This window comes from Amphiprion ocellaris, chromosome 13 (assembly GCF_022539595.1).
Source record: "Amphiprion ocellaris isolate individual 3 ecotype Okinawa chromosome 13, ASM2253959v1, whole genome shotgun sequence".
NCBI classification, from domain to species: Eukaryota; Metazoa; Chordata; class Actinopteri; family Pomacentridae; genus Amphiprion; species Amphiprion ocellaris.
In genome coordinates, this window is record NC_072778.1 from 30,289,615 (window position 1) to 30,315,672 (window position 26,058).

General features: G+C 38.6%; 1 protein-coding gene across 1 annotated transcript; it reads right to left on the reverse strand.

Annotated features, from left to right (window-relative positions):
- Positions 1-3,228: 3,228 nt before the first annotated feature.
- On the reverse strand, positions 3,229-18,286 carry LOC111565188 (LON peptidase N-terminal domain and RING finger protein 3-like). Its single transcript, XM_023265212.3, has 12 exons — positions 17,465-18,286; positions 13,883-14,001; positions 13,676-13,798; positions 13,478-13,594; positions 13,179-13,377; positions 13,009-13,093; positions 12,266-12,380; positions 10,706-10,827; positions 10,081-10,239; positions 9,822-9,984; positions 9,575-9,724; positions 3,229-7,993 (listed from the first exon to the last, which is right to left on the reverse strand). The coding sequence occupies exons 1-12, from the start codon at positions 18,138-18,140 to the stop codon at positions 7,835-7,837; spliced, it is 2,187 nt and encodes a 728-aa protein (XP_023120980.1). The 5' UTR covers positions 18,141-18,286; the 3' UTR covers positions 3,229-7,834.
- Positions 18,287-26,058: the final 7,772 nt, after the last annotated feature.

Consider the following 26,058-nt stretch of genomic DNA (forward strand, 5'->3'; position numbering starts at 1 on the left):
AATTGAAATTTTAATGATGCTGAGCTGATGATGAATGTGAATAAAAAAGGAGTAAGGTAAGTGGGATTCATCCTTTGAGGCACAATCATTTCATGATAAATTCTTCCAACAGTCTGAAGTGGACAGTCGGTGCACAGGCTTTTTATTTCCATGCACCGTCTTTATGGAACGCTCTTCCGTCTGAAATTAGGCAAGCTTGATCAGTAGAGGTCTTTTTTGTTTTCTGCTGCATATGAATCATAACTTGTGAGGTACTGTGTCTTCTTAGATATTGTTTTTATCAGTTTTATCGTTGTTATTGTGTCTTCTCGGCCACTGTTTTTATCAGTTATTTTATTATAATTTATCTGTTGTTTGTCCTGTAAAGCAGTTTGACTTGAAAGTGCTATATAAATAAAGTTATTGTCATTATTATTATTCTTTCCATGAAGCTATAACACCAGTGGTTGTATGACTGTTGATACAAGGTCACAGTGGTAGAATGTCATGTACTGGTCAGATTGTAGAGGAAGGACTTCTTGTTCTTCAAAATGATACTAATTCATAATAAAAACTTATTTTCAGCAAATTGTCTCAGTTTTGTTTCTCAGAATAGATTTTACCCCCTGAATGGAGATATGATGCTGGTAATATTCACCGTGCAGTATGGTGGTCTCATTAAAGCCTCTATGCCTCTATATTTAGAGGCACTGGATTGGTATAAGTAGGCCCTTAAACCTTTAAGAGTCCTTATGTGATTGCAGTGAGCTAAATTTGCTAATCTGCAGTGTAATTATACTGAAGAGCAGAATAAAGAGCGAGCTGGGAATGAATGGGACTGATTTTTGTTAATTTTCTCCTCAATTTCTGTTTCTGTTTTAGTTGTTGTTTTCTGTCTCTCTAACTTTCTGACTCTGACTGACTGACCTACATTTGCATTGCTTGCATAAACTATCTGACTTCCTGTCTGTCGAGCTTCCCGCCTCTCTCTCTGTCCTCCAGCTGAACATTAACAGTCTGCCCAACCCTCTGCCTCTATAATTGTATAATGTCTTTCAGTGGCTTACATCCACATGTAGCCTTTCACACATTCTCTCTATCAGTATCATGACCTTGTTTTCGTTCCGTGTCAGTTTTGTTCTCTTCAACAGTCTTTACTTGGCTTCTTGCACTTGTTTATTCTGTCTTGTTTATCACAACAAACACACACAAACCACTTCTTCTTTGGCAAACTACTTAAATTTGTGTCCTTCACTGGCCTGCTGATGTTTCTCCGGAGACATTCGGCCTCAGAGAAATGTTTTTCTGACCTAAATTAACATTATGCGTGTGTTACTGTATCAACTATTCAGATTTGATTCAGTTTATCCTCCACTTACAGCTAAACCTGATTATCTAAAAAGGCAATAAACAGTCGTTGTACTTTGTTGTTGTTAGCAAACTGCTATGTAAACAGGAGCCAACATTCACGCAAGTGCTGAATCAAAGGGATTTGTTGATTTTTTTTCTTTTATAATACTTTAAATTACTATGTGAGGTGTCCTGACATGACTTATTTTGTGAATTGGCGTAATTTAAATGAAATTAAATCAAATTGATTGAATTAAGTCAGTCATGTGCTCCCGTTCAGATGCAGCCCTTGCCCTACTTTTTGAAACTACAATTTACTTTACTTAAGGGCAAAATAACAAAAAAGAAACTGAAGTGAGTGGTTCTAATCAGATAGAAAGAAGTACATAGAAGGAAACTCCCATATTAAACTATAACTGGCCAAGTTATGGTACAGTCGCTTCAAAAAGTATTCAGGCTAAATGCTTCAGGTCAATGTTATGCTGAAACCGTTGCCCCAGATTCATGGCTGGATTCTGGAGCAGGTTTTCTTTATATCTCATCTCTTTAGCTGAGTAGCCCCCCCACAGCATGATGCTGCCACCACCATGTTTCACTGTAGGTAACGTAGGTACTGTAGGTATGGTATTAGCAGGTGATGAGCCACTGCCAGGTCATCGTTATGGGTTATTGATGGTAAAATGCCAGCTTTTTCCATTTATTAAATCTACAACTTACTAAACTGTGCGAACAGTAAAGGGATCTCTGAAGCAACCAGAATGTAGCGTATAACAGAATAAACCTTAAACAATCTGGCTAGTCTGCATTCCTGCAGTGTGCTGGTTGGACCTTTGTAAAAACCAGCTGTTAATTTGCGGATGTCAATATGTTATCACAGCTTTAAAGTAACTATCTGATTTTTTTTCCTAAATATATTTATTTGCTACCTTGCTCAGAGTCAGTTAAGGGGATCATGTCTGCAGGTTAGCAGCAATCTTGGGGGCTGAAAAATGAAGTAAAACCCCATGGACCCCAAGTTTTAAATGTCCAACTTTACAGTACAAATAAACATGTTTACTACCTAGTAAAAAAAAAAATATTGGTCTCTATAGCAAATTTCCCTAATCCTGGCAGTTGTACTGGGAATACAGTTTTATATAACTCACTTCTTTAAAGTGTGGACTTAAACTTATTCATGTTGAGGGTTGTATCTATGCATTCTTCTCATAATTGCTGAGCATGCAGACTATTGTCCTTGTATCATAGTGAATGCTTGTGGACTTTGGGAAATGACAAAGTTAGGTTATGTGGAGCCTCATGTACTCGCCAACACAGAAAGTGAAACACCAGCTTCAGGAATCAGGGATTACCGACACTAGATCCATCACACTGAGTTGTAAAACTGCTGTCTATAAAGCCTATGGGTCTTGTCTATCTCTTTATACAGTCAGTGGTTACTTCCTTCCTGTAGTCTGTATGCTTCTAAGCTAAGCTTTTAATGAGCAGTTAGGTAACAATATTAACTAGGCCAACAGCAAGGTAATCAGTTCTGTCTGCCAGTCCATCAAACGTCTATCAAGCATCTCACCTAATTATCAAGAAACCAGATAAGTGCATTTCCTAAAATTCTGATCTGTTTCTTAAAGGTGTTTGTGTCTCTTTCTGTTGTAATAGTTATGAAAAAAAGTCCTGTTGTTTTGAAACATGTATGAAAACCCCTGAATTTCTAAATGCAATTTAAAATGCAGACTCAATGAAAGCTGCTTCTCTCATCACTTGTGTTTTTGTAATCAGTTGAGATAAAGTGTGTGACTCATCTGGTGAATTACTGAACACAAACTGAGTCACGTAACGAGTAATCTGAGCAGCTACTTTCTAAGAAACACAGCCGACTCTGAAGAACACAAAGGAGACGTCATACAGAGTTCCACTGCATTTATTGTCCACAATCCCAAACAGGATCAGCAACTCAAACCTTTTGGTTTATTCACAAGTTGTAGCTTCGGACTGCATTTCTGCAAATCAATGCATTCTAACGTTTTACTATCAAAAACAGACATGAACAGAAAACATCAGAGAGATGTCAAGACACACATTCATCTTGTGCAAATTCACCTGGACACATCTAGAGGCCATGAGGAGAGTTTAACAACCTTTGACAGAAGCAGGCCATGTAGTAGCTGAAGTCAATACAAATATTTGAAATCTCAGAGCACTTGCTGTTTTCAGATTTCTAGAAGTATTTAGTCAGATAATTTTTAGATGGGGTAACAGACCAAGAAAATGACAAAGGTTCCTGTCCTTGAACACCAGCACTGAGCCCCAGCTGTTCCCTAAATCACATAAACAGAAACCTCACAAGGTCATTGAGTTTGTTTCCAAGAACCTGTTCAGTTTATATTTCACACAGAAACCAGATTTCACAGCTTTGCAGTTGAAGTGACACAATCTCTCATGACCTGACAACTGGTGGGTGCATTTTAAAATGGGCACATTACATTACATTTTAGAGCACTGATGGGACTCTGATGATACACAATGTTTGTTCAGACTCTCAAATTACATGTATGTACACAAATGAAACAACAATGACAGGAAAAGAACAGTATTAGGAAGCATAATTTTTTACCAGAGTTGGGTCTGTGTTTGAATTCTGAAAGGTCAAGATGTCAACGTCATGCTATTGTGATTGCATAGCTGGATGAAAAAATATCAAAAAGATCCAATTCTTCTACATTGCCAGTGTTGTTTTCACAAATTGGAAGAGGTGATGAGGCGGGGTGAAAGAAAACGGTGCTAGTTTGTCAGCAATGATCACAGTAATGAAACTGGAGTGCTACAAAATATTAAACGATACCATTAAAACCATCCCGACCTTTGAGGATTCAATACAAATGCCAGTGTATCTCAATAAGGTCATAGCTTATAACCTGTACTGTTTATTAATTAACAAACTTTTCTTCTGATCTCTGTGACAGTCTATGAAATCTCAACGACAAAAAATATATTCCATTTCTGTATTGATAAAAAAGCACAAAAATTAACTTGACATGCTGTAACTATAGTTATTAATCCGTCAGGTTTTATAGGGAGGTGAAGTTGAGCATTTTGTCTGCTAGCATGTAAAAAAATCCCACAATGTTTTTTAAAAAGCTATAAAATGAAGGTTTAGCTAAGTTAGTATAGCTTTTAGCATATGAGAACAGTTAATTGTAAACATCCTTTATGTGTTCTTGTTCCATGAATTTTTATATACGCAGTCAGTCTAATTAAAGCATATTTTAACATTTTTAGAAGTACATGTGTTTGCTTTCCTGCCTAAAGTTAGGTGTTTGAAAGCTAAATATGAGGCTACAGTCACCAGCAGGTTAGCATCAGTTAGCATAAAGACTGAAAGTGGGAAAACGGCTAGCATGTCCTCAAAAATAATCTGCCTATCATCACCTCCAAAGCTCACTAAATAAATGTTATTTATTGTTTAATTTGTATGTAACACAAAGTTTAAACATTGCAAAGTTCTCATTTTAAGGGGGATGCTAGGATTGTTGTTGGGCTAGCTGGCTGTTCGGTGCTAGCTTTGTAGGTAAGCTAACAGACATAGAAAGCAAATAGATGCCCCAACATGTTTAAAATGTACCCAACAGTAGCTTTTTCTGTGGTAGTTTAGATGTTTTATTAGCTTTTTTTGTTTTACTTTTAACTGTACAACATACATTAAACTGTATTAGATGGTCAAAGTTGCTTTTTAATTTTTCACATTGGGTGAAAAAAATCACATATTGTCAGTTAAAGTGGATGGCATGAATTTAAGTTGAGGTGACACTGCTACTTCATTTATTACGGTAACATCTAATTGGAATAAATGGGATGAACAAATATGATGTTATTGAGAGAAAAACTGGCTACTGGAAGCTAAATTACTGTACTTGCCATTGCTGCTTAGGTGAAAATGGAAGGAGTTCAACTTAAGGCACGAGCACTGCTGTCACAAATCAACAAAAATTCACTGATATCTGTTTCAAACCAAACTCCACATTGGAGGGATGCTTTATCTTTGTTTTTGTGCATGTATGGGAACAGTTTTTTTTTTTTTTTTTTTAAAAACTCTGAATTATTGTGTTGTTTTTACTCATGTTCACATTGTGAAAATAATATAAATAGCAGAACATGATTAAATTTTAGGTAGATTTTCCCTTTACATTGATCAGGAAACACATTTGTCCATTAGTCTGAGATATTTAAGTGATATGCTTTTACACTGCATGTGCGATTATACTTGACTAGCGGCTATTCCCTTTCCATTGCAGTTGACTAATTGTAGCTATTTTGCAGTTACCATCTTCAAACGTTATTTAACACAAAGAATACTTGGGTCTTACACAGTAGATTATCATGTCATACTTGCAGTACATGGTAGAGTATTGCTGTCATATTTCAACCATCTGAATGCAGTGAAAAATATCAATACCATATCAGTGCATTTTTATAACTCCATTACATGGCTTTGGCCCTTTATAAAACAACAAATGTGAATGGTTTGACATGACACTCCCTGTACTATTACACACGAAATATGGAAAAACAAACACGCCACTAAGTGAAGAAAATCATAAAATACAAAGAACCTAATCAACGTAGAAACGTGTAAAATCAAACGCATGTATAAAAGAAAAAAGTTTTTAAAGATAAAGCTCAACAATCTCTTGCATTCTTCAGAGCTTAGCTTCTGCCACATGAAAACAGTCACAGACATCAGCAAGGCCTCAATGTTTTTCTACAGATTTTTATCAAAAACTGGGCTTTCTTTGTTTTATTTCAATTCATGCAATTGTGAAAAAAGGAGACAAAGGAACCTAAAAATGAGCCTATAAATTCACAGATCCAGAAGGCACTGGCCTTAATCATACATACATCAGTCACACTTGAATGGATGGAGATGTTGAATGAATGGAGATGTGACAGGTTGCATCACACTTCAGGTTTATATTTCAAACCACCAGAGGATTTAACTTGATTCTGTGATAATCCAAGTGCTTTAGTGTTCTGACTGCAGCATGCTGACGCCTGCCTGCACTGTTTATTTCCCTTACTCAATGTGGAAGTGCAAAGTAAGTCAGAATAAATACTGAATAAATACACTAAACAGATGATTGGCATCAGAAACCCAAATTCTGGTGGGAATTATTTCACTTCTTGTTGCTGAACGTCCCTCTTTTTGCCGGTACGAGCATCTGAAAGGCTGCTGGGAATCCAAATATGTTTAAATCGATGTAGCTTGGATTGTTAATTGCCAATAAAAATACAAAATTTGGGTCAATGGTGATGTGAAAATAGAAGTTCTGGGAGGGAACCAAGGTTTGAGCTGTGCAGTTTACACTGGCAGCCATGTCAGCTCAATACTATGTCGATTAATTTAGTAAATTATGACCTAACAGGATGTTACTGATAGTTTGGGTCAGATTTCAATCAAAAAAACAATAAAAGCCTTTGGAAAGCGAGCAGCTCAGCATCTCTCTCTCTCTGTGAAATGTAAACAATGTCACTGCATGCATAAATAATGACAAAATAAATAGTGGAAAACAATTTCAAAACATTAAAAAAAGGATGAACAAAATACAAGAACAAGAGCCTTAAAGCAATGCAAAGGTTCAGTCCGTTGTTATTCAGCTGGATGAGATAGAAATGGAAGGAAGCGAGGAAACAAAGATGACGAAGTAGTTGCTGATTATTGCTAGATACAGTAAAGGTGGCAAAAAGATGGGATAAATGCGATTACAATCAGTGGAGGAGTAAAGTTAATATTGAATCCTTCTTGTTTATACTATTTTTCACTCAACTTTATTGAGTGCATTTGCTCAAAAAGGCAGATTTATAGTTTGGTCTCTTGCAGAATTTATATTTACAAATAAAGACGTGATTGGTTGAATTAACGGCAGCCTGATTTGCAGCTTAAAGCTACATTCAGAAAGGAAGTTCAGGTGTTTGATATTTTTTTGAGTAGTAAACTGCCAAGTTTTGGCATTTGTTTTTCCAAATTTCTTACTGCTCAGTTCAGATGAAGTGTTGCAAGAAACGCAAGAGAAAAAGTAGAGAACTACAAATATGGAAGAGAGCCGGAAAGGCAACAGTGGGCAGAAGAGAATATAGACAAAGACATACATTGAGAATGTGCGCATTAGCATTGTTATAGTGAAGTATACTTCTGTTTAAACCCACATCTATTACATATCACAAATTACGACAGTCAGGTTAAGAAGTCAGACTCCTCTCCTGTCTGAATGCAGTTTTAGTCTGCAGGTCTGCTCAGGTGCTAGCTGTGATGAGAATCCCATCCATGGAAGACATCTATTTATTCAGATCTACATTTTTCAGGTTTGCTGTTGATGTGTCGATGAAATTCGCGCTACAACCAGGAAGCAACTTCAGTTCTTTGTGCATCAAAAGGAAGAGCAACAGATCAACTGCTGCTGCTGCTGCTGCTGCAGGGGGGATGTGTGCCGAGCGGACGGTTACGTTATTTTCAACATCACCGGTGTCGACTGTGCGCCATGAAGAGCAGAACCTTACGGATGCCGCTCAGACGGTCTTTTAGAGAGGTGAGGGCCAGAAACGGCAGCTGAGCTCGACCCTCTAGAGGAAGAACAGCGAGTAACCACCAACACCAGGAAGGACCGTTAGGACTGGCCTGCCAGGAAACAAAACAGGGGAACCAGTGAGAGGAGTGTCTTTTTTAAACTTGGTCTTATTCTTCTATCTGCTGCCAGTCTGACATTGGGTCAGGCTGACTTTGCTCTCGTCTCCTCTGGTGTAGAAACTCAGAAATTGTGATTGTGGCATCAGAGAAAGCAGCTGTTTTAAATACTGGTTCTGACTGAGCAGATGACCGAATAGCTGGTTTGGACAGCCAGCAAGTAGTTAGAAGAGATGACTAATTTCTGTGTTTGAAATAATTTGTGTGAAAGCCAACAGAATGCTAATAGATGCTGATTCTCAAGGGTCCAGAATCTCACAGCAACAGCAGAGGTGGTGAAGTTAGCATGACTGTTAGCGACACAGAGATTTAAAATATCAAAATAATTTTACTTTCGACTGACTTTTTCCACGTCCTGATGCGTGCACATTTAACAGCTGTAGCTGATACCATATCACATAAAACACAAATGTTATTATGGTGGTGTTAGTGCATAGAATATCAACAATTTTCCTCAGAGTCTTCTTTTAAACATTACTAGAAACCTTCTTTTAACATTACAGTCTTGCTTAAGGGATTTTTATTGTGGTTATTTTACTTTGCTCTTTATATATTTTACTAGATTTGTCACAATGTATTAATTAAACTTGTTAATTTGCTTTGGGGTTATCTTAGTTTTTTTCATTTCTTTTATGTATTTAGTGTTTTGTCCTCTTGTTTTTTTCCCCCTTGTATTGTGTTGTCTTCTATGTGTAGCTCCTTGAAACTTTGTTTTATAAAATTGCTATGAAAAGAAAATTATTAAAATGAGTAAGCATCAGTAGTTAAACAATAAAGTCATCATCAATCATCATCTGAAAAATATCCAACACTTCCATTGCATGAAAATGCAGCCTACAAAGAATTATTGGACATTTCACAAACAAAAATGCAAAAGAACTGTGCATTATTTAGGGCCATAATATTTTTTATAATGATATTGTTATGATAACTGTAGAAAAAAATTGAATAAAAAGATAACACTATCAGTCAAAATCATTTTTTTCAGTTTTTTCCTTTACTGGCAAATTCAATTCAAAATGAGAAGTAACCTGTAACCATAACTGTACTATGAGTTGTTCCTATGTTGGAGTGTCAAGCAGGCAGTCACTAATGCTGGATTATTTAGTCTTCTATTATATCTACACTACCGTTCAAAAGTGTGGAGTCACTTAGAAATGTCCTTAGTTTTCAAAGAAAAGCAGTTTTGTTCAATGAAGATAACATTAAATGAATCAGAAATACAGTCTAGACATTGTTAATGTGGTAAATGACTATTCTAGCTGGGAACGGCAGATTTTTAATGGAATATCTCCATAGAGGTACAGAGGAACATTTCCAGCAACCATCACTCCTGTGTTCTAATGCTACATTGTGTTAGCTAATGGTGTTGAAAGACTCATTGATGATTAGAAAACCCTTGTGCAGTTATGTTAGCACATGAATAAAAGTGTGAGTTTTCCTTGAAAACATGAAATTGTCTGGGTGACCCCAAACTTTTGAACAGTAGTCACACCCGTAGTGCGCATGTACTACCTGGAGTTCACAGTCTTTCTCAGGCATTGGTCCAAAGTGTCCCTCTATACGTTCCTTCTGCTCAGCCTTCAGAGAATTCACCCAAACCAGAGCCTGGTCGTACACAGTGTCATGCAGAGACTGTAGCTCACGTTCTGCTACACCTTCCACCTGCATACAAACACAAACACCTCTGAGTTTTAACATCTTATTTTATTTCTCTTCTCCATTCCTCTCTGACCAGCTGTCCATGTCGTCCAGCTCGTACCTTAACATCTTCCAGGTATTCTATATCCGCTGTGTTGTATCCGTCCCTCTCACTGTGCTGCATGACTTTAAACCTCCGTCTGCCGATTGTATCCACAACCGAGCGGCCATCAGAGAAGAACTTCACATCACGGATCTCCAACAGGCAGCCGTAATCAACAAACCTGGAGGCAGAAGGAGCACAAGGTCACATTCCCTACATTTATATAAATAGAGACTGAAAGCAGCGCTGCACACACAGCTAGAAGCCCAGCACTGACCCTTTGAGGTTGTCTCCCAGACACATGCCGAAGCTGTTGGTTCCCGTCTCCATGCACCGGCGGATCATCAGTCTGTAGCAGGGCTCGAAGATATGGAGAGGACACGGCACAGTGGGGAAGGCCATGGTGCACACAAAAATAGGCACGTTCTTGTTAAGACTGAGGAAAAACAAGAAGAAAGAAGAACGTGTTCATATTAATGAGCAGAACGAGGATATGTAATATCTTCTTCTATCATTAAGAAACTTTAAGTCCTTCATTTTCATGGATGGAGGATTCCTATTTCCTATTATAACTAACCTTTAGTTATGAAACTAAAAACACACAGGCTGCTGTGAGAGTCAACCAGTTGTGCTCCAGTTTTAGTGCACTTATTTACTGGAGTGACAGGTTTGCGTCAGCCTCCAGGAAAGCTACACTTGACACCTGACATAACGTCCGCTACGAGGTCAGTGTGTCAGGCTTGTGTGCCGTCTACTGTAGGTCAGTGGGTCAAACGGCAGAGGAGGGGTTTCAGTGTTAATGTCAGATATAATCTGTCTAATGAGAGAAAACGGACTGAAATAGAGCATGAAGAACACATAAGAGCTGGCAGGGAGACCGAGCACAGTGCAGCGTAACTTACTTAGAGAGCTCAGCCACCTCCTCCTGGTGGATTTTCTGTCTTTCCATTAGCTCAGAGGGAAGATACTTAGATATCAGGTTCTCCATTAATACCGTCTTACAGTACTGCCTCTGGACCAGGTACTGCAGGGACACAGACACAGTAGCAATGAATATTTATGTAGAACCTTATCATACACAGAGCCTATTCAAAGTGCTTTAAGGAAACAGATAAAATGCAAAATACAGCACAGTAGAGGTTGAATAAAGCTGAATAAAGAGCAAATACATAAAATAGAATAAATGTATCTGCACTGTCGCTAGTTTGTCTGTAGTAAACTGCAAATATATTTAATCAAATAATTCAGGTTGATTGACTAAAATAGTGACAGAAGACCTAATACAAGAACAAAACACACAAAATACATGTAAATGCACTAAAGTCTATTATATAGAAAAAATACTATTAAATAGAAAAAGATGAATTAAAATTAAATAAATTGCTGCATCGTCTTTTCTGATATGCTGCTTTTTGTGATGCTTTTATTTGCCAGGGACTGCTTTAGTCTAAACTGGTGATATTATATGAAGGAAACTCATTGTTGTAGAATAAAAATGATAAAGAAGTTTGTCTACTGATGCTGCTCTTTAGATCAATGGACAGATATTCCATAAACAGAGCGCTGGAATTCTCATTAATTGACCTTTTTTGGGCAGTTTTCGATCTTATCTGAATATGTGGGGAAACTATTGCAACAAAGAAAATGCACAAGTGGTCAGAAAGCACAGGATCCTTTGTTTTGCAGTTAAAGCCTGCTGTATATTTAGTCCAAAATATCGTGTTAAATACACCTGAATGATATCAGCCATGATAGTGACCTCATCAAAGGAGCAAGAATCAGTAATGGCATGAACTGAGCAAAATGAGTTTTTTGGATGACTAAGTATTTTTAATAGAACTTACATTCATTTGGTCAATGTTTCTTTACGATACATTTTTCACTTCAGCGCTTTTTTTTACTCAGAGTATATTTTACACTTTATTGTGCATTTTGTACTTTTGTATATTTTCCCTATTTTTTTTCTACCTTACTGTGTACAGACATTTCCGTTTATTTATTACTCCACCAAGGAACGCGATAGAGTTATGTGACAATCGGTGTTGGTTTGTCCGTCTGTCTGTCTGTCCGTCTGTCTGCAACGTTACTCAAAAACGGTAAACGGATTTGGATGAAATTTTCAGGGAAGGTCAGAAATGACACAAGGACCAAGTGATTAGATTTTGGCAGTGATGCGGCTTATAGTCTGGATCCACGGAATTGTTAAAGATTTCTGTATCATTGTGAGATAGCGGCACTGTAGCTATGACAACAAGTGAACACTACGTCAGCTGAAAATAATCCCAGTGAGTTACACACAATGTGGTATGTTAATTTTAAATGTGGTAAAAAGAAACCACTGATATCAGTTTATCATCTGTACAGAGAGAGGAAAAGTCTCCACTGGATTCAGTTCAGATCACACTGTCTGCTTGTTGATGTTACTTCGGCTTTGTGGAGTATTTCTTTATTTCATGACGTACCTCAGACAGCTCCTCTTTACACAGCGGACACTTGGGGTTGTGATCCAAACATCTCTTCAGACACTGAAGACAGAAAGTGTGACCACACGGTGTCGTCACCGGCTCGTAGAAGAGTCTGGATGGGAAACACACAAACACTGTTAAAAACACGGACGCTAGAGTGGAAACTGCACACTCACTAACACTGATAAAACTCTGGGTTTGTACTAGGGGTGGGAGTCACAGAGTAGCTCACGATACGACACTATCATGATGCATTACTCACGATAATGATGGTGTCATGATACAACAATTGCAAGACAATCATCTATGACACATCTGTGTAACTGAGGAAGGAAAAATACCCCCAAAAATACAAAAAGCAGGAATTATGCATAAAGTCATGATTCTCAAAATGGTCGTGGAAAGTTGTGGAAGTGATCCAATTTGTTACCTTACTGACATATTGTCTCACCCCTGCTTTGTACTGAGATATTTTGTGTGTCTGCATACAGACTGCAGGCCATAACTTGACTTTTTGTCAGCTACTGGAAAATGATTTCATTACTGGCTATATTGCTGCCAACAGCAGTTTATGACATGTTACACAACTGCTAATGGATTTATAGCATCGTGAGCTGCTTTTGAAGCTCCACCTAGACTTTTATTCAGGCTGGAGCAGAGAAAAATCAGTTTTTTCCTTTGAGTCTTTTCGGTTTTAGACAGACATTTTGCAGAGCAGGATTATGTTATGTAAATCTCACCTCATGCACAGAGAACACTCCAGATCTGCTGGATCCAACACGTCACCAACCTCAGAACTCAAAGAATCAGGCGTCTCTGTTGGCTCTGAATGGAGAAACAACCAAATAATAAATAAGATAAGACACTGATAATGTGCAGAGTGTATTTTTGTGCACAGTTGTAACCTCACCAGACTTTGATCTCTTGTGATCGACGCTCTTTTCCCATCGATCCTCTTCCGCCTCCTCTTCTGTGCTCCTTCGCTTCCGTTTGAGGAGGAAACACTGACTGAGCTTCCTGAGCTCCTGCTGACCTTTAACATGACTCCCCTCTGACCTCTCAGGTGCAGGAAGACTGGAGCCTGAAGACGGTGAGCAGGAACTGATGGTCTAAAGGACAGAAAGATGGAAGAAGAGATGATGAAGGCAGTGGCAGAGAAAAATAACCCATGCTGATTTAGATTTCTACCAGAGGTGGAGTCTGTCTTACCTGGAAGGGAGCGCTGATGCTGCTTTTGATGTGCGCTCTGGAAGACAGTATGTTGGAGTAATCTGAGATGTGTTCAGGGACCTGATCTGTGACCGGAGCCAGGAGTTCACTGAGCAGCTGAGAGGAAAAAACAAGCGATGAAACAAGCTAGAAAACACACAAAAGATGACAAATAGCAAACAGGAGCGTCATGTTTACCTTGGGAGCCTCCGTCTTGGCCACTCTACAGTCAGGCTCCATGGACAGACACAGCAGATACTCCCTCAGAGCCTCCTCCGTCCTGCCCAGAGACACCAGGGCCTGAGCTTTACGAACATGACCCTGCAGGGAGAAGGGGAGGTTTACATCAGACTCACAACAAAGCTGATGAAATCACAGTTTGTCTGTTTTGGCTGTGTCTCATACCTTGGACCAGTGAGGCATCAGCCTGCAGGACATCTCAGCGTCTCTCAGGGCGTTTTCATAGTGTTTCAGGCTGGAGTGGATCTGGGAGCGGTTACTGAACAGTATGTGGTCCAGAGGTGCTGAGGAGAAGAACAAGACGGACAGTTAGAATACTGATGCTGCACGTAAGATGATAAACTTTATCCTGACGCTTGCTTTTTGTTTCTATCTGCCTTTTTTCCTTCTCTTCTCTTCTGTCTTTCTACCCATTCGGCATCAAACAGAAGGTTGCTCACAGCTTTTTTCCTGTTAAAAAGGAGTTTATTTCAGCTGTAAGAGGTTCAGACACTAAAAGTACAGGAATAAAATTGATTTAAATTAGTTTATTAGTGAGGAGGTTGTAAAACATTAAGACTGAAAGTTTTTTCTTTCACCAGTAGTGTGTCAAACCATGTTTATCAGTATAAAACATTTTTTAAAATTGTTAAAAAAAAAAAATAATAATAATAAATGGTTTCCCAAAGTCCAAAGCAATGTATGAACAACAGCATTCACTTGACACTGATATATAACAGACAATCATAGCAGTGACACAATCAATGGCTAACCTAAAAATCTCTTCATTAATTAATCGTCAATCATTTTTCTTGCAAACACACTAAATATTCTGTGATTTCAGCCTCTCAAGTGTTAAGACTTGCTACTGTCCTGTTATCTTCAAAAAAAGACATTTTAAGACATCATGTTAGACTTTTAACTCTCTATACTTTTCTTTCTGTCATTTAACACACCAAACAATTAATTCATCAAGAAATTTACAGGTAGAATAATTAATAACTGAAATAAGTTTTGGCTGCAGATCTAAAAAAAAAAGAAAAAGAGTACAATGATTTATAATAGAGCGGCACAGCAGCAGTAATTTAATTGACAGACCATTGATTTAATTTCTATCTATTAATAATTTTTCTTCTAAACACACTAAATATTGTGGGATTTCAGTTTCTTAAATCTAAGGGCTTGTTTCGGTCCTGTTTTGTTTTTGTTTTTTAATCTTTTAGCAAATAGAATTCTCCTGAAAAGGACATTTAAATATCATCTTGGATTTTTAAGGGCTGGATATTTTTTGTTTTTTGCTTTTTCAAACACTAAGCAATCAATTCATCCGTAAACTAACGTGTAGATTAATATATCTGTTAGTTTCAGGTCTAAGAAGAATACAAAAAAATAGAGTAAAACTACAGATATTAAATTTACATTGGAGGTACAACAAAGAAAAGATGAGAATCAGCAAATTTCACGCATTTTTTTCTAATAAATGACTTAAACAGAATATAATATTCTTAAATCTATGAAACAACTCTCTGTCTCTGTTTCAGAACTCCTCCCTTCAGCTAAGACCTTCATATACTCTGTAAGATTCCTGACCTCTTTAATGCAACTGTTTCGCAACCAGCTGCAGAATTTAAAAAAATAAATCCATAACCGCTGCCTGTTTTGTTCTGTCTTAACAAGCTGAATTTACCTTCATATAATGACTCAAGTTGTTTGACAGAAGGGATGTTTAAAATGGATCAGTTTCTACATTATAAAATGTGTTATGAAAAGCTGCTGCCTTACAAAACCATGCAGCACTATCAAGGTCACCCACATTCCAGGTTTCGTAACTATACAAACTTATGCAAATGTCGCACTTGGCCCTATGGGAATCAGAAGGAAACGTTTTTCCTGGCTTCTGTTGAGATACGGGGAGTAAATCACAAAAGAAATCAAAGCAGAAACATCAGTTTAGGAAGAAGCTCTGAGCCAAAAGGATCGTTTTACCTGACAAAATGTTTTACATTGTAGATTTAAATGCACAGCGGCACAAGAAATATTGATTATCTCTGGATTTTCTTCAGGCAACTTGAATGTATGTGCGGAGAAACACACTCCGGCTAATTATAGCTCCGAGGTTTTTGTGCTGCATTAATTCCTTGGAGACGTCCCCAAACTGCTACATGCCACAAACACAACCCTGATCGTAACCTAGAAACAGCTCTGAGACTCCACCCCATAATAACAGGTTAACTCTGATCCCGGGACCAGATTTATGTCTGGAGGTGAGAGCGATGACAGATTTTTGGAAGATGCTGAAGGATGATTGTATAATGCAAACACAGAGTGAAACTAGGACAAACTCAAAGCAAGTTAGCGGATTTTATCTAAGACATAAGACATTTTGGACACACCTTCTCATTCAATGCTTTCCATTTATTTGTATTATTTTCTACATTGTAGATTAATACTGAAGATTAACACTCTTTTGTTTACAACATAATTCCGTATGTATTCTTTCATAGTTTTGATGTCTTCAGTATTGATCTACAATGTATAAAATAATTAAATAAAATCCATAGAGTGACAAGGTGTGTCCAAATGTTTGACTGGTTGCGTATTTCAGTCCAATTATTGTATTTATAACCTTGCAGAACACATTTAATGGTAACCTTTATTTTCACTAATGCCAAGACAGATGCAATAAATGCAAACCAAGCAGCAATAAATGAAGAATACAGGAATAGATTCTACATGTCCACACCTTTTTTGGCTTTGCTGAGATGCACAAATTCTTCACTGAAGCCAGTGTTCAGGAATTTTGTCCAAAATTATGCTGAATGATAATGACACAGTTGCTTGAGTTATCAAGACCTTTGCTAAACATGCTTTTTGAACAATACAGTACTGCAACGCTTAAAATTGAGGAAAAAAAGCCCAGAAGATTCCCAGTTTGTCACTGGTGATGCTCCACTGGTGTGGCCCCAGAGGACACAGATGATGGCTCATTTTGCATATTCAGACTTTCAGCTGTCTAATGAAACTATGGCACAGATCTTGAAGGAGTCCACCACTTTAAACTTACACAAGCAGCAAATAGCAGCAGCGCTGTGAAGGCAAATGAGGTCAGGCCAAGCATCTGACAGAGAAGACATGTGGCTGCAGCAGAGGATGGTCATCCCATTTATTATTAGAATAAAATTCAACAACTGCATCCACCACTAAAATAAATCAACACTAGATATATATGAGTATCAGCATAGAAACTCATACATAAGCAGAAATAAAGTTCAAATGAATAGCTAAGTTTGTGCATGTTGGAGCTGCCTGACTGTCTGAAGGTCACAGTTCATCTGCTTCAGCAGCACATTACATCCACCTGTACTGCACCTCTGCTGCTGCTGCTGCTGGCATCACTGAGCCTAGTGGTGACCTGTAATAATACCCTTGACCTACATTTGCCTGCTTCATTGTCTGACGTTACACAATGAGGAGCTGAGGGAGGCGGGTTACGTGCTTACGCAATGTTTGGTCCAGTAGCTCAGCCTACATAACCCTGTTACCCAACACATGGCCGCAGAGAGGAGCCTGTGCTGCTGCCGCTCACTGAGGATGTGACACACTTATGAAACTACTGTTATGTACAATAAACCTGGCCCTTATTGATGGAGTTTATTGCTGTTTCATATCAACATCTGACATGTTGTTACTGTGAACATAAGTTGCACAAGTGCAGCCCCACATATTGTAATGAAATAAAACACATGAATAAGCAGTATGATGTCCTACCTATCAGTATAGCTTGGTGGTATTTCTCCAGCGCTGCTTCCATCTTCTTCTCGGCGTACAGTCCGTTGCCCTCCCGCCGCAGCCGGCCGGCCTGGTGCAGCGCCGGGAACCACTTGGCCAGCAGGCTGCTGAGCACCACGTTCACCCGGTAGCTCTGCACGTCGGCCACCCTGGAGCTGTCCCTGCACTGCTTGCACATCACCGGCCGCTCCTTCTCCTTCCTCTCCCGCTCCAGACACTTCTTGCAGAAGCAGTGTCCGCAGGGCAGAGTGACCGGCTCGAACAGGAAGCTCAGACAGATCCGGCAGCAGAAGTCTTCATAGCCGCTACCTGTGGCACCTGCGGCCGCCGCCTCCTCCTCCCTCCCCGGGCTGCCTCGCCGGCTCCCCTCGCCGTCCTGCCTCCTGATACTTCCAGACAGGTACTCTGTGAGGTTGGTCAGGTGAGCCGGTCTCAGTCTCTCTATCTCCGAGGCTTGCCTGTACACGTCGAAAGCTTCCGTGAATTTGCCCCCAAAGGCGAGCGCGTCAGCCCGCTTGACCATCAGCTCCAGGCGGCTCCCCGGATCTCCGACCCTCGCTAGCTGGCACTCGTAGATCTCCGCGGCCAGGTCGAAGTTTTTAGACTGGAAAGCCTCCGCTGCCAGATGCAGCATACTCTCACTCTCTGTCCCCATACAGAGCAGGTAGCTGGACGTGTATCCTCGGCTGTGTGTGCAGCATCGCCCGGTCAGGGTCTCGGCTGCTCCGTGCGTTAGTTTCCTCTGCCGGGACGCAGCGACTGAAGCGCTCGGTCATGGTGCAGCCCATCAAGTACACATATTATTCTCAATGGAGCAGACGAGCAGAAAAAAAACTGTTATGTAAAAGCGTGTCATGTGACGGCCGGCAGCTGTTCTCATTGGACGAGTTTAGAAAAAGTGTTACAAAACAATCCGCCTTGTAACAGTTTGAGCGTCGGGGCCGCGGCAAGGAGCCGTCTGACCCGCGTCGGGACCGGGTCACCGGGGGACCGCAGGTGGGGCACCGGCAGAGGTCAGATGGCTGAGCTGGCTGCTGAGTCCACCACAGCAGCAGGACATTAGCATCATCAATAAGTCAATCTAAGTATTAAATATGTAATCATGACTCATGTGGCTGTGAGTTTTCACAGACGGACTGTGGACTGTGACCTCCTTAACTTACATCAGTCTGTATGGCACACTTTATGTGCCAAGTTACATATACAGAAACTGGAAAGCTAAGTAATGCTTATATGAGTGTCAGTTGCATAAATGTGACATATATTAGTCTGAGTTCACATAAAGTGCCATAAACACCTTATTTGTTGCCCTTTTGGCACACTTTGTGACTGCTCTATAAATTAATATTATAATATTAACAGAGGTCAGGCTGTCCAAACTGCACCTGAGACCAACTGTACACTGAAAAAAAACAGCCTGACCTACATTGATTAGAACTGACTCTAGGAGTAATTGTGTCACTGTGTCTTGTCAGTCACATTTTTTATTATTTAAACACTGAAATCCTTTTGAAGGATGAAGTGGCACAATAGTTAAGATAATCTAAATGAACTGTATTTATTTGGGGAAAAGCTATGCGATGAGTTACGGCACACACATGCAGTCTGAATATAATGCAGGATAAGAGGACATTTAACATAGGTTGTCCTATAAGGATCGATTGGGAATAAACTGCACTTACTCAAGAGCATTTTGGCAAATTTTGACAGAAACTCCAGATCTAATCACTGTGACTCTTGGCTTTAGCTGCACTATGAAGATAAAATAACTCTCCAAGCATCTCTGTGAAAAGGTTATTCAAACCATAAGTCAGGGGATGGATACAGGTTTACAATTTCCAAGTTCCTGAAGTTTGTAACTCCTTCAGAGGAGTCATAGGTGTCTTGGTGACTTCCCTCACTGGACACTTTCTTGCTCTGTCACTCAGTTTTTGAGGATGAGGCAGATTTACACATGCCCGGCCTTCCTGGGATCTTTCTGCATGGAGTTTGCATGTTCTCCTTGTGCATGAGTGGGTTTTCTCCAGCTTCCTCCCACAGTCCAAAAACATACTGAGGTTAATTGGTGATTCTAAATTGTCCGCAGGTGCGAATGTGAATGTGATTGTTTGCCTGTATATGTGGCCCTATGATAGACTGGTGACCTGTCCAGGTGTTCTCTGCCTTCACTCTGAGTCAGCTGGGATAGACTCCAGCACCCTGCGACCCTAATGAGGATTAAGCGATGAATAGATAATGGATGGATGGACTTTAAATTGGTTCAACACTTTTACATGTTATATTTTCAGTTAATTGGAACTACTTTGTGAAACACCTGTTTTCACTTTGACATTAATTAATCTTTTTAATAAATTCTCATTCAAAGTAAAACTATGATTCAATGTTTAAACACGATAAAAGAGGAAAGTGACCGAGGAGAGTAAATACATTTTTCAGGCGCTGCTGACCTGCTCAACTTTCACACTGATTTTACACCTGAAAACAAAACATTACTCCATCAGTACCAACATGGAAGGATGTTATTGCTTCTGAGCTCGTCTTTGTGGGCAATATAAAGTCTGGTCAAATGTCAACTTATCAAACTGTGTCACTGTCTGAGAGCAGTTTTATAATTTCAACAGCCAGTTACAGTCACTGTTGCATAAAAGTGTTTGCATAATACCAAAAAATCCTGTTGAGAGACACGTTATTTAACACATCAAGGGTTCTGTCAAGCTGAGATGTGATATGTCACCTATAACGTCAGTTCTGCTGATATTAATTAAAAATTCACGGTACTGATTCACTGTTATTTATGCTAAAATGCTGCTGCGTGTTAAAATGTGTGTGTTATATTTACACTGTGTACATCTGCTGAGTGCATCAGGGGTTCTTGATAAATGCAAGTTCACTGTTAAAGCCGGAATATGTAACTTTAGATGGAGAGACGCTGCAGATTGATGAATGAATGACTGAATGTCAGCTTTGCTTTGCTTTGCTCAGTTCAGTAACACATGGTGGTTAATGTTTGTATATGGATGTTTATTCATCACTGAAAATTACTGAGTCACTTTTCAACCTTGTATCTCTACCATTTATCGTTATCCTGGAACTGCGACGTGGATGGATACAAGAACATTTCCAAGTCAATGAATATCCCCTGGATTGCAGTTTAATCCATAATTTAGAAGTGGAAGGAATATAGCACATGTGTGAATCTGCCATCAGTCATTCTCAAACACTGAGTGAACAAGCAAGAAAGAGTCCAGTGAGGGAGGCCACTAAGACACCTATGATTCCTCTGAAGGAGTTACAAGATTCATTGACTTGAATAATAGAAATCTGCATTCATCCCTCGACTTGTGCTTTTCAGTAACCTTGAAATGTGCTTAGATGGTTGTTATGTCTTCATGGTGTGGTTATTGCCAGGAGTACTGAGTCATTAGTGACTGGACACTCCAGTAAACACCAAAGATCCGATGGGCATCCTGAGCCAACCAGCTGCAGTTCTGCACTAGCAGACCCACCTCCTTCACCTGGGTTCAACAAAACACACTCATTCTGATAGAACCACCATCACAGGAAGACTTTGTTAAATCATCGTAGATGCGTTCTAAGAAGATTTAACGAGTTTATCTTTATTAATGAGCAAAACCTGGAAACCATGTGATACGAAAGTGATCCTTAGGATTTAACTCATAATAAAGATCAAGAAACTAGATCATGTCTAGTTATTCACCTTTTTAAGATTTGTCTGACTGCAAACATTCAAAAATGACAGAAACAAAATTGGCATACAACAAACAACAGAACTGAATGATTGGAAAATGATTTAAACAATATATTTAATAGAAAACAGAACTAAGACAACAATCAAATGTTTAAAATGAGAAACTTCTATTCTTTTAAAATATATATACAGTACCGTTCAAAAGTTTGGGGTCACCCAGAAAACTTCATGTTTTCCATGAAAACTCCCACTTTTATTTATGTTCTAACATAACTGCACAAGGGTTTTATAATCATCAATGAGCCTTTCAACAGCATTAGCTAACACAATGTAGCATTAGAACACAGGAGTGATGGTTGCTGGAAATGTTCCTCTGTACCTCTATGGAGATATTCCATTAAAAATCAGCCGTTTCCAGCTAGAATATTTATTTACCACATTAATAATGTCTAGACTGGATTTATGATTCATTTAATGTTATCTTCATTGACAAAAACTGCTTTTCTTTCAAAAATCAGGACATTTGTAAGTGACCCCAAACTTTTGAACAGTAGTGTATATATATATATATATATATATATATGTATTTATAGGACAACACCTGTGAAATGTCTTCATATCCAACTCTATTTGCAGACGGCACCTGTGTACCATAACTCTTTGTATAACTTTCTCACAGATAAATGTAAAACATTTGGATTACCTTAACTTTTTTGCCATTTCATTCTTGAATTGAAGCCTCATATTAGTTCTTAATCCTTGACCAAGTTGAAAGAAAATTACTGAAAAGACATCCACTACTAAAAAAACTGTTTTGCAGTGACACAGTTACACTTAAAGTCAATTTTAATTAATCTAAGTAGGACATTTTTCTTTTTTTTCCTCATGTGCAATTTGGACAGCCTGACGACTGTTAATATAATATAATAATATTAATCTTTATTTATAGAGTAGTCACAAAGTGCTTCAAAAGGGCAGCCAAAAGGGGGTTTATAGCATTTTATTTGCTATCAGTAAATCTGAAATAGACAAATGTAAGTCACATTTATGCAGCGTATACCCAAATAAGCATTATTTAGCTCTTTCTAACTTCACCTTCTGTATGAATGACTTGGCACATAAATTGTGCCATACTGCACCAATGTAACTTAAGAAGGTCACAGTCCACAGTCAGTCTGTGAAAATTTGTGGTCACATGAGTCACAATTACACATTGTATACCTAGAGAACACTTATAGTTCAAGCTTCAGCAGCTGAGATGAGACAGACTGTGCATACAGCAACTGTTCTTAAAGTGTAGGTCTATTACAGGTATAAAATAAAAATAGTACAAGTATGTAAGCATATAAGCTACACTGACATTACCGAGTCATTTTTAAACCTCGTATTACTTTAGTATTTGGTGTTATCCTGTAAATGACTGAGCAAGAAAAAGAGGCCACCAAGACACCTATGACTCTTCTAAAGGAGTTACAAGATTCAGCGACTGAGATGAGAGAGACGGTGCGTACGGCAACTGCTCTTCACCAGTCAAAGCTATTATAAGTATCACTTAAGAATATAAAAAGTGAACTATAAGTACATAGTATATAAATATAGAAGCTACACTGACGTTGCAGAGTTACTTTTTGACCTTATGTCTCTTTAGCATTTGCTGTTATTCTGTAATTGCAACTTCCGGCCAAAGTGGGCTCGATACAAGAAAATCACCAAGTCACTGAATATCATTTGGATTACAGTTAAATCCATAATTTAGAAATGGAAGGAACATGGCACAGGAGGCCGTCCTCAAAAACTGAGTGACAAAGCAAGAAAAAGATGAGTGAGGGAGGCCACCAAGACACCTATGACTCCCCTGAGGGTCCCTGATAGTACTTGAATATATATATTGATTTGATGTTTTCAAGTTCAAAAGTATGTTATGCATTCTGTAGTAACCACACAAGTCATGGGGAAATGCCAATTTGTCACGTGTAGTTTTCTTTATACAAACACACACACCTGTGTGTGTGTGTGTGTTTGCACAAAAACATCAATTTCAACAAAGGAGTTTTCTTCTTATAATCTTGTGTTAGCAAATGTGTCAGACAGAAAACATCGGTATGTATATACACTGTATATAAGGTATACTGACATCACTGAGTCACTTCACAACACTGTACAACCTCTTATCTCTTTAGCATTTGCTGTTATCCTGTAACTGCCACTTCCGGCCAAAGTGGGTGGCTTCCCAAAGTAGGTTCCTCACTTTTAGGCTAGAATTAGAAGTAGGTTAAGGTTAGAGTTTAATGACTGCGGTTAAAGGATTGTCCTCCAATTGGTTGTAATGTGAGCCCGGTATTATCAGTGTCACCTGAAGCCTATCAGTATTTATTGCAGTCTCCATATAAAACCTGTTTACTAGAGGGAGTCTGGAGTGTGTGAGTGGGGATTACTCAGTTAATCAGCGCTCATCTCAGTAGTAGCGGTTGAGGGTAATATAGGTCGACTGGTCTAGCCTGTGAACTCAATCCTGAACACAGACACTGACTGACATCTACACCACGGCGGATGCAGACAGACTGACACACATGTAGAAACAGACAGACTGACATATATGCAAATGAGGACACTTGCAGAGCATTATGCAAGGACACAATGACCACTCACACATAATAGTAAGAGATCCCGTTACTCCTTTGCACCTTGAAATTGTGTTTTGTTGCGTCTCTAAATAGGCCAACAATGCAGCTCAGGCAGCTGTTCCAGTACAGACAGTCTAGACGTTGTATACCAGGTTGGGACAGTCAGTTGACATGAAAGTCACTTCACCAGACTATTATACAAGTGCTCACTTGGCTTGGTTTGAATGCCAAGACTGTACATGGGTGTTTCTAAAGCAGGTAAGTGATTCAGCTGTGAAAATATGTTTCAGGCCTTCATCTGGGAAAGAATGTGTAAACATACAGGCATGAAGGCATGATAGAAGCACTTGTTACACCTAGAAATATATGTTAAATCAGATTTGAGCTTGAAAATGTGAGTCTGTGGTACTGTGTGTGACTTGAACCACCATGAAAATGGCATTTTTGCCGCTTTGTGGAACAGATTCAGTTTGTTTAATGGTTGTCTGACCAAGCAGAATCAGATTTTTGTTGGTCTGGTTTTTAAGACAGAATCAGGTCTGTTACTTATCAAAATGAAGAGAAGATAGTTTGTTTAAAATGTTTTTCTGTATAGAAAATTCCTTAGATGAGGAGGGAGGCAACATGCATTGTAGTGTGTATGCATTGCACTGTATTTTCATTGTAACTGTTGGGTTGTTATTTTTCTCCCATCCTGGAGTTTTGTTTTATATTTTAGTTTAGTTTATATTTGAAGAGGCAGGTTTTGGTAGCACAGGGTTTTCTAAGGATGATTTTACTAGTTTGCAGTCTGTGCATTCATTGTGGTCTCATTTCCTTTTCTAAAAGAAAGACCCACTTACTATTTAACCTAAAACTTGTAGGATTTAACCCCCAGAGACACTCAGCTTAGGAAATGTATCATATCATCATCAATCAGCAATGTTTTGTAAGTGTAAATAATGCTAAACATTCTCTTTGCTTTAGTAATGCAGGCTCCCAAACTATAGAAAACACAATGTCAGTTAGACTGCTAGGAATGTCACTCTTTTTTCAAATATTATGAATATACAGAATATAAGCTAAAGTTACTGACAGACTGACAATTAGAGCTGAGGATGGAACCATAAGAAAAGGTGTTATAATTGTTTCTGACTTGAACATCAGTGTATGCACCGACTTTTGTATGAAGGTATTCAGTAGTTGGAACTTCAAAGTGCTGCTGAAGGAAGTCATAAAGTCATTAGTGTTCATCACATGACAGCTACTGCTTTCTCTATACTCTATATCAGTATCTGTACATAATTTCCCTGCGATCCGAGCATTATTTGTAAAGATGTTTTACTAAAACTCAAAAGTATGAACTGGCCGATGGCACTGAAGGTGAAAGGAAATCATCAGAGTCAGTAGGATTCTTCCTCTGGGCACCATGAATGTCTAAAGCAGGGGTGGCAAACATGCGGCCCGCGGGTCGAAAGTGGCCCACCAGAGGGTCCAATCCGGCCCCTGGGACGACTTTGTAAAGTGTAAAAATTACAGAGAGGACATTAACTGCAAATTTTAAATTTGTGAAACTATAAATTTAAAATCATTTCTGGACCATGACAAGTTGTTTTGATCATAAAGTAAAATAGCTCTTTTGTTGTTTTGTGTCTTGTTTTTTGTCTTTTTTTGTCTGACTTTTGTTGTTTGTCACATGTTTTTGTTGTTTTGTTTCTCGTTTTTGTCGTTTTGTGTTTCCTTTTTGTCTCACTTGTGTTTTTTGTCTTATTTTTTGTCATTTTGTGTTTTGCTTAATCCGTTGTTTTGTGTATTGTTTTTGTTGCTTTCTGCTTTTTGACTCGCTTGTGTTGTCTATTTTTTTGTCGTTTTGTTTCTCATTTTTTGTCTTGTGTCATTTGTGAAATTTCCTGTCTTGTTTTTGTTGTTTGTCCATTTTTTGTCACTTTATGACTTTTTGTCTTTTTTTTGTTTTGTGTTGTCTCATTTTTTGGCGTCGTTTCTTACTTTTGTCGTTTTGTCTCATTTTTGTAATATTTTATCTTGTTTTTGTTGTTTTTTGTCTGACTTTTGTTGTTTTGATCATAAAGTTAAATACTATATTGTTCAGTTCCAGATATCTGTGACTAAACATTTAGTTCCTTTGTAGAAACTCTGTGATCTGGAAGTTGTAATGTGTAAGTGAAAAACTGAGGTATAATGTTGTTGAAATTTAACTTATTTTTCATAAGAAATTTCAGGTTGAGAACATTTTTAAGTGG

Coding starts and splice junctions, on each gene's coding strand:
- LOC111565188 (XM_023265212.3), bottom strand. CDS start 18,140: ATGGGGACAGAGAGTGAGAGTATGCTGCATCTGGCAGCGGAGGCTTTC. Junction 10,828..12,265: donor GTAAAGAGGAGCTGTCTGAG/GTACGTCATGAA, acceptor GTGTCCCTGCAG/TACCTGGTCCAGAGGCAGTA. Junction 9,985..10,080: donor CTGGGAGACAACCTCAAAGG/GTCAGTGCTGGG, acceptor TTCTGCCTCCAG/GTTTGTTGATTACGGCTGCC.